At 34.2% G+C, this 10,160-nt stretch overlaps 1 protein-coding gene across 1 annotated transcript in view; it reads left to right on the top strand.

Annotated features, from left to right (window-relative positions):
* The window catches only part of LOC106867588 (calcitonin gene-related peptide type 1 receptor-like), a 191,784-nt gene that overhangs the window by 78,665 nt on the left and 102,959 nt on the right, over window positions 1-10,160 (top strand). Inside the window, exons 5-6 of the mRNA XM_052969857.1 lie at window positions 7,949-8,096; window positions 9,471-9,621. Of these exons, the coding sequence (XP_052825817.1) occupies window positions 7,949-8,096; window positions 9,471-9,621 (299 nt within the window). The remainder of the gene's footprint in view (window positions 1-7,948; window positions 8,097-9,470; window positions 9,622-10,160) is intronic.

The raw sequence follows: 10,160 nt of genomic DNA, 5'->3' as shown, positions 1-10,160 counted from the left end.
AGAGAGAGAGAGAGAGAGAGAGAGAGAGAGAGAGAGAGAGAGTGAGAGAGAGAGAGTGAGAGAGAGTGAGAGAATGAGAGAGAGAGAGAGAATGAGAGAGAGTGTGTGAGGGAGTGAGTGAAAGAGAGAGAGAGTGAGAGTGAGAGAGAGAGAGAGAGAGAGAGAGATCCATATAAAGTCATCTGTGCCTAGTAGTATTTTTTAGGTCTATTTTATTTATTATATTTTTTGATAGTCTAATAAATAGTCTAATATGTTTGGTATCTCTTCAAGTTATTACCGTACTACTGCTATCAACCCATTCCTAACCGCATTAAAAACTATCTATTTTTATTTAACCAAAGAGGTCAGAGCTGCCGATATTCCAATCAAACCAAAAGTTTATTTCTCTATTCCCGTTAATGTCTCTCAGTCGCAACATCTAACAAAATAATGAATGTCTTTCTAGTTAGAAATGGCGAGATTTAAACTCAGAACGCGTAACGCTGGATCATATACTCCGATGTTTGTCGTCTAACGCTCTGGATTGGTACTTTATTTATTAACCCTGAGAGGATGAAAGATACATGTTGATTCTTTCTGCTCACAAAATCTGTAACGTTTTTTCAAAAACTTTTTCTTGGTTCTCAGGAATAAGTATGCTGGCGCCGACATGACCGTTTACTTTTTTTTCTTATTTTATTTATTAATCATATAAAATACTTCGGGGGAACCGAACCAAAATCTGCTGTATATGGTGGAAATGGAGAAATGAAGTTTCCGTGTGAATAATTTATAACATAAGTGAAACAGATCAGCATCAACTGGAAATGATATCGTTGTCGCTACCTGATAGCTCAAGTGTTGCTTATTTTCACATTCGCCTATATATGGTACAGAAATGATAATGAATATCTATTTTCTATTTCATTTTTTTATTCTTGGAAATAAAATATGCATTATTTGAGGTACATCATTTTCTAATTATGTCAATGATATTGCTTGCATTGTTTTAGAAGTTATAACAAAAATTCTGTTCAAAAGATTTATCGATTACGAGGTACTTGCTTATGAGAAATCAAACGAACTCTATGTGGTAATCTCTTTTGTGGTTGATATCACAAACGAAGTATGAAGAAAGGTTGATTAGAAACTTATTGCCGTATATTAATAGAGGGGCAGGTGTTGCGGTGTCTATTTTTATTATCTATAATTTGCTTAACAGATTTTGTATCGATTGATGAAGTTAGATTGTGAATAGTGAACTAAATGTTAGTACTTCTGACAGACAATCCTTGGCTTCCTAGAGACGAATCTCAGATATTTGTCAGTATATAAGTGCTATGTGTCTCTACTGGTGATGCCAAACGCGAAGCAGACATGATGTTCGGAAATGATAAAGTAGTTTATAAGAGGTCGTGATAACTGAGTGGCAGAATTTACACGTTTACAGTATTTATTGGTGTCACTTTCCATACAAGCATCATATTGTTCATATGCCTTTCGTCCCTCTAGTTTGATTAATAGTCCCAAAATTGCAAATACTATAGTCTTTTCTTAGAACTAAGGTATGACAAAAGGAATTAAAATTGCGCCATTATTGTGGAGAGCTACATATAGGAAGAACTTATAGGCGTGTTGCTTCCAATAATTTTCAGCGCCTATTCAAATCGAATTTACTTTTCATCAGCTATTAGTGCTCTTTGCAAATTGCAAACTGTACACAGCTGTTACACCCTGTCAATCTATGTATAATCTGTGTAAAAAAAGAAAAAAAGGTATCAAATACTATTAAACACAAGTTAGTTTCGAACTATTTCTTGATCTATAAAAAGTAAATTCTGCAACGGTGCATGGATACCGTAAAAGAAAAATTACGATCTCTTCCGGTTTAATTATATTGTGAATTAACACATTCCAGATATATGTAACTCAGTTAGAACATTCTAACGTTACAGGTTTTTTTTCTGAAGTTTACCTCTTAATATCATATCGAGTTTTAGTCTGCATATCCCAGATTGGTGAGTTTGGAAATTTCTCTTTGGAAAAAATCTGTATATTTATAACTTAATTGAGTAATTTATCCACAAGTTTATTCATAGAGTTCGACATTTAACCGAACAGCTAGTATATCACGGTGACTCATGATATTGAATTTAAAGAAATGTTTCCAAGTTAACGTCATTTCTCTTAACAAAGGATCTGATTCATATATCATCCTGCAGGTACCAAAGTTAAACATGATATCGTTTTCCTAAGTAAATAAATAATACCTGTGTATTATTTTGAAAATACAAATACGTATTCAAATCTTAAAAAGCCTATTAGTATTGAATAATTAATTTTATTTGAAAGGTCATTATTTTATTTTATAAAACTCTTAATTTACTAGCAAGTAAGTCAAAGTACATAGCAAGTGAAGAAATTGTTTGTACATAATAAGAATGATAATTCTGTTCTACTCAGTACACAGAATTATTTTTATTGCATGCATTATATTGACAGTTAATAACATTTTCTCACTTTTGCCACAAGGCGTATGAGTACTTAACTATTTATCAGCTTGAACAGACTCTTGATAAGTATGGAGGGTTTGGCAGAATCAAAGTAGCCATTGAAAAGCTACAAACATTGAGAGATGAGCTGTTCTTTATAACTTAAGTGTACTTGAAAGATATCGGAACAAACATATTCATAGAACCACAAAATAACAAACTTCAAGCCATGTGTTTATACACACACGCACAAATACACACACACACGCACACACATACACACACACACACACACACACACACAAATACACACACACACACACACACACAAACACAAACACACACACACACATTTCATACACACTGGCTTACATGCGCGAGGCGCGCGTACATACAGTTAAACATATGCACACATATGTATAGAAGTGTGTGTGTATGTATGTGAGTGTATATGTGCGTGTGTGTGCCTACTATGTGCATAAAGTGTTGGTATATATGCACATGCAAATGTGTGTATGTACATCTACACACAAGCACGGGGGTGCAAATACATATACATAAAGCAAAATGAATGCTTGGTGTGTATACGTGTTTAATTATTGATTAAAAGTGCTTAATATATTAAATAAATCTCTGAATGAGGTATAAACAGTAGCTGCACAACAACGTGAAGTATATTTGCCACTTAAACGCGGCTAACAACTGAGGGTAAATGCTACTGTAGCTTGTAGCCCCAGGAGAAAATCTCCTCCAGTTGTCTATTGACACACTTTCTGTACCCTATCGCTATTTGGAAAGAGAAGTCATTCTTCCCATTGTCGATCTGACGCGATACGCACCGACCCGGGTTTCTGGATATTTACCCTTCGTCAGCGCACGACAATCACCGATCTTCGATGCAAAGGGGTCCCAACATTTTCGAGATCAGTGACTTTTCGTCACTGGGAAAAGGGTATATGTATTTGCATTATACTTCACGAGTGCTTAATATATTTTAGCAAAAATACCAGTATAGGTATGAGAATTATAAGTTAACACCATGTTACGAATTTAGAGATATTGCGGCTAAAATATAATCTATTCCAGTCATACTTCTGCGCAAGTGTGTTCAAGTGTGTGCGTGCGCGCGCGCGAACGTGTGTGTGTGTGTGTGCGTGCATGTGTGTGTGTGAGTGTGTGTGTGTGTGTGTATGCACGTGTGAGTGCTTTTGTGTGAGAGTAGTATGTAGATAGATAGATTGATAGATAGATACATACACAGATAAGTACTCATGTACATATATATGTTTGCACGCATCTATACATGTTTCTGTATATGAATATACATAACATATATATATGTATATATGTATATATATATATATATATATATATATATATATATATATATATATATATATATATATATATATTCTCTTGTTTCGGGAAGTAGCCATGCCGTCTCCCAGTTAAAACATCCTGTAAGCTACAATCTAAAATAAAGCACTCTGGCTTCAAATTTGTAGTGTGTGTCTGTATGTGTATGTGTGTGTGTAAGTGTGTGTGTGTATGTGTGTGTATGTATGTGTGTGTGCGTGTGTGTTGATATACTAGAATTTACGAAGAATATATAATATTCAATATGATATCAATCCTCTGTATACTCAAAAATCTATTTATAATTTTAGTGATTGTATTATGCAAAAAATTGAAATACTTTATATGCATCTATGATCATGTAGTTATATCAGCCCGTTATTAACACGAAAATGCTATTATAATTTTGTAGTATCATTATTTGTATGTTTAAATTTCCTTGCTGCCCACCTAAATTGTATAGTCACATAATAACTTATCTGCTCGGTACAGTAGTTTAGGAGAGTGTAAAATGACTATAGAATAGAGGTATCTACTCTGATGATATATTATAGCATAAGTAGAAAATGATTGGTCGAGTGACATGGAAAGATGTACACGACTGAGAGCAAAAAATGAGAGCATATTTAGATGGGTATATGTAGGTATGTAAAGATATATATACGCATTGGTGGAAAATAAAGGAATATGTAAATGTGTATAAAGAATGCGTGGGAGAGGAAACTATTTCACCTAACGCAATGAAGCGAGATGTATCGTCAGTATTATGTGTGTATATATGTGTCCATGTACATGGTTGCGAATGTGTGTATGTAAGCATGTGCCTAAAAAATATTGAGATATAAGTGTATAAATGAGTGTATATTGGTGTCTGTGCGTGTGTGTGTGTGTGTTTGTGTGTGTGTGTGTGTGTGCGTGTGTGTGTGCGTGTGTGTATATGTGTATGTGTTTGTGTGTGCGTATCTGTGTGTGTGTGTAGATTTAATTGTTTCTGTGTATACACCGAATGAATAAAATACGCGCGCATATGAGTGCAGGTGAATAAATCTATTTCTGTTCGTTTACCTCTATCAATGACTCTTAGAGCGACTGTGATGGGAAGCAAGTCAGCTGAAATTAAGTTTTACGAGCAGCCTGGCAGGCTATTTTGGGATAAGATGACCATGCGTTCTTTGAAGAAAAAATATGTTCTTGTCTTAACAAAGAACGGATTTTAGGTCTGGTTAATAGATAATTTTGGTCTATTTCTTTTGTAATTCATAATTTTTTTTTATTTTTGGTATTTTTATAACTTATGTCTATCTGTGTCTATGTGTTACTCTAGGTATAAAACACTGGGAAACTAGGCGTAATCCAGCAGCCCTCTCAAAGTCACTCACCTGATGAGGTGCGCTTACAGCTGGATCATATTTGTGTATATAACAGTATAATATGAAAAACTCAGCAACTAACAGCTGTTACCGATGCACGGAAATAATTGTTGTGATTAGTGGTTAAAACCTGTCCATTCTATCTTCTTGTTTTATAAATTTTTATATGCATATATATCTGCGTGTGTGTTTGTGTGTGTGCGTGCGTGTGCATGTGTGTGTATATCTATCTATCTATCTATCTATCTATCTATCTGTCTGTCTGTCTGTCTGTCTGTCTGTCTATCTATCTATCTATCTATCTGTCTGTCTGCCTGTCCGTCCATCTATGCATTCATCCATCTATGCATTCATCCATCTATGCCAAAACCTAGCGAGTTATCACGGTCCCCAGGCTTTGGAAAATATGTGGCTCACTTAGTGTCTGCACATATATAGTTGAATGCTCTTGCCCTTATATTCTTTGTGAACCTGTGTCTTTAGTACCTAAAAATATGTGCATGTGTATGTGTAAGTGCTTGCGTGATTACTTTTTACATACAACCATGTGCGAGCATATATATTCATTTAAAGAATCCCAAATAGAGAAACTTTGGTATGTCTTACAAATTTTACTGCGTTGCTTATACATTGGATATAGAGAACTCAAATTTTGATGCTGTTTCTTAGAAAATTCAAGCATTATCATATGTATATATGCATGAAAAATGTATCCGTCTCTACTTAATAATGGCTGATATAAATGTTGGTTGATTCTCTGATTGATTGCTCCAGTCAGGCTTTACATCGTATGAAGAGAGGGAAGAGAGATGTAGAGGAAATTAACATAAGAGGTGAAGAACGAGTACACATACTGGGATTGGAGGCAGGTCATGTGTAGAGTTCCTCTACACAGATACACACACACAGGGAATGTACTACAGAGAAAGTGGAGATGGAGGATGAGAGATAGTAAAAGACAAAGTATTTGACCGTAACCAGAGATAAAAAAAACTCTAGAATAGTTAATGTTATTCTAATGAATATTTTCCTTAGATACTCTTCTAGTGTGCAGTTTATGAACAAAGTCTCTTTTTTGCGTTAATCACAAAGGTTTTTGACCAAAGAGATAACATAAACTAAACAAAATTTAGTGTCACAGTCATGTGACACTATGCTCACAGCAACACTATGCTCACAGCAACAATTCATTGTAACATAACATTCACACGGTCATGTATGCTTGCACCTAGTTCACTCTGCCATTATCTACACTCTAATGTTTTATTGAATAAAGTGTTGTTTTATTTTTGTTTTTCTTTTTACAAGATAATATGGTTGTGGCTAAAATAAATGTTTACCACTACCAGGAGTAGCAACCCTCATAGCTTTTTTAAGTACTCCATTAAGAGGTAAAGAAATCTAGCTAGAGAAATTATAATTGTTGCATGTCTATATTTTAACAACTTGTTATTGGTTATTCAATGAAGGCACACGACCTAGTGATTAAGATGTGATCAAGATTTTGATTCCCAGGTTGAGTGCATTGCCTTTTCAGCAAAACACTTCATTTCACATTGCTCCAGTCCACTCAGCTGTAAGCGAGTAACCCTGTCACAATCTGACATCCCATTCAGAGGAACTTTTGTGATCTGAGTTAGTTATATATACTATGGAAATTAGGTAATCAGCCTTATGAGTCCAAGAACTCAAGACAATACTTGTTTTGTTGATTATTTTCAGTAGATAGAAAGGGAAGAATGTGAGGGTCAAGTATTTAATGCAGAAATCTGGAAAAGAAAAGACAGTAGTGAATAATGAGAGGTAGAGAAATTGGTTCATAAGATGAAGATGGCATAGCTTCAACAAGTACAGAGTAGCAGAAATCATTTCAGTAACACGTGAGGTAGCAGAGAAAAGATATTGACGGATTGACACCAAACCTCTTTATTAGATACTCAACCATAATACATTATCGATTCTAAAATCTCAGACCTTGTGGAACTCCACAGAAATATTTTGTTTTCTAAAGGGATGATATTTCAGTTAAACTCAGCTGACAAATGAAAACTTCAATTGCAAGTGCGAACCTGCTTCTTTGATACAGTATTACATCAAAGTTAATTAATCTAAATGTGTAGAGAAATGTTCCAAATGAATATATAGCTACAGTAATATTAGTATAATACTAGGAAATACGATATGTATAAAATAATAAAAATAAAATTATTCAATTTTTATCAGAGTCGGAAAAGTATGGGAAATCTTGAAAATGGACTGAGAATTTCGAAGGATTTCTTTGGTCTAATGGTAGAAAACCTGTTTTCCACCCAAAAGGGCTTTTCAATCCAATACTTGCATGCTATAATACAATATTGAGTTAAAATTTTGACACATGGCCAGCAAGTTCAGGAAAGGAGTAAGTCGATTACATCGACCAACCGAAAGTCGACCTGATTGGATTTAAATTCAGAACATGAAGACGAACGACATGTTGCTATGCATTTTGCTAACGATCTTGTCAGCTCGCTTGTCTTAACTATAATATAATATTGGGTTCAAATCTTTGTCACAATCTCAGTAATTTCGGGGAGGGGTTAAATCGATTACATCAGCCTTAGAGCTCAACTGATGCTTACTTTATCGACTTCGAAATTATGAAAGGGTTGAAAGGGTTGAATTAATAGTGTTTCATATTACATGTCAATTTAAATGATATTTCCACACCGTTTATATATGTTTCTTTCTCTCTTTTTTCTTGTTTTACAGATTTCTTCGACGAGAGATGATAATCATGATTCACATTAGTTTCTTCACGTCACTCTTCCTGGCTAGTGTGATGCTTTTTCTCATCAACACAATCTTCACATATCAGAATCTTACCAATCCAAAACGAACTAGTACTACCAAAGACAACGTTAGTTCGATTCCCTATCTTAAACGAAACGCATGTTCAATAATTATTGTTTGAACATGAAATTATACCACATTCTATTAAATTCTGTATTTCTATGAAATATTATACGTTTACTATGCACTATCCAGAGTCTTATTGCTGTATATGATGGAGAAATTGTTGAAGTAAATTGAAATAGAGTCAAAGTAAATTAGAAAATAGGTTGCTTCTTTCGGTTTACTACAATTTTTGTCTTTTATATTTGAACTACAGTATTATAAGCATTGGTCCCACTTTATATAAATTTTTGTATAGGAGACGATAAAAGACCTGCGTTTCTACTTTTCCTACTAATATTGGGCAGTGTAATGAAAGTCAACTGTTTTCAAATGACTGTTACGTCTGCATCATGATGAGGGTGTATTTAGCACTTACGATAAATTCTGCTTTAATTTTCTGTGGTGTTCGAGGAGTAAGGTGTCAGTTGAAAACCTCTTATCTGAAAACATGTGGAATAATGACTTCTCCATTCCGCTGTGCAAAGCTTCCTCGTACAATTTGTGCTTAGGAAAGACTAGGGAGGTTTTTAACAAATTTAACATTTTCATCGGGGGCTGTATGCCCATCAAGATTATACTGTAAGTGTACCATACGAAATACGCACATATAAGCAAGCCTATAATACAGACCCTACATGGCAGCAGTATTTGTTAGAAACAGCAGTCAAAACTCTTCCCTTTTTTGGAAACAAGACCGTGTAAGTTCCGGTCAAGTCAATACTAATAAAAATTCATTGAAAAATTCTAATAATAGTGAAACATGATCGAACTTGTCTCCTTATTGCCAAAGATCAGGCTCTCTCCCTACTGCATATCGACACTCAGTGTTTTAATAAATCTTACTCATTGAAAATGCTGAAGTTGTCTGCCCTATCTTCTTTGACCAGAATTATTCATTAAACTAATGATTTTGTTTTCTCTTTGTTCTCATGAAATATAAATGATTCAAATATTTTGGCTCACTATATTTTGGCTTACCTTATAAAAGGTAATAATTGTATACTTTAATCATAGAACAGGCTATAATAATTATTTATTGCAAATTAATAAAACAAATTAATTATGTCAACATAAATATTTTTTTAAAGAAAATATATTTTGCTATTCAATAAATTAATACGATTCCTTTGTTAAATTTATACATTATTTCAATTTTAAAATAATATATGGGTAGCTCACAACCAATGTTTTAAGCTTCAAACGAAATGCTTTCAGCGCCCTCAAATATTCACTGACTAAACCTGAATGTTTACCCTAAATTTCTATCCGTTACATCTAAATGTATGCAATGTAATTTTAGTTTCCTTAAGCGTTTTCTCTTGTGTCGTTATTTTAGTTCGAGTGTGTTTCATTGAATATACTGCATCGTTATTTCGACTCAGCTACATACTTCTGGATGTTCTGTGAAGCATCACATTTGCATCAATTGACCGTAAACTGCTTTCGACCACCTCGCCGAATGTACATGTATCACTGTTTTGCTTGGGGTGAGTAAATAAATAATTTATCATTCACATATATAGATGGGTTGAAGAATACTTAGTGAAAAGAAATCAATATAACAGTAAATATTCCATAGTACATTATCTTAAGAATTTTGCTAGCATTTATAGGCTGTCACAACACTGTTAAACATTAATCATTTCATGAGGCTCCCAATTTTATTGGACCAAATTGCCACTTGGGCGTCATCAATGTAATGCAGACAATTTTCTCTGGAAATACTCACAGTAAGCACTACAAGACAATCAAACACTCGCCAATGTATAATCCTCTTACTTTTTACAACAATGACATATAACACATCGTACTAAGCAGACTGATATGAAAAGACCTGAATTTCATGTCCATGAACACAACAAATTGTCAGTTCAGATTATGAAGCATAGATTGTTTCAACTGCTTGTTCGATACTCTACTGACTCATCCATTCCCATCTCTTAAAGCTCTACTACGAATATTTGCATCATTCTAAGAGTCAGATTCGATCCATTCTCGCGCGAGCATTGTCACCCCCCCCCCCCCC

Source organism: Octopus bimaculoides, chromosome 8 (genome assembly GCF_001194135.2).
Source record: "Octopus bimaculoides isolate UCB-OBI-ISO-001 chromosome 8, ASM119413v2, whole genome shotgun sequence".
NCBI classification, from domain to species: domain Eukaryota; kingdom Metazoa; phylum Mollusca; class Cephalopoda; order Octopoda; family Octopodidae; genus Octopus; species Octopus bimaculoides.
Note: the sequence above shows the minus strand (reverse complement) of the source record. Positions and strands in the feature narration are given on the sequence as shown.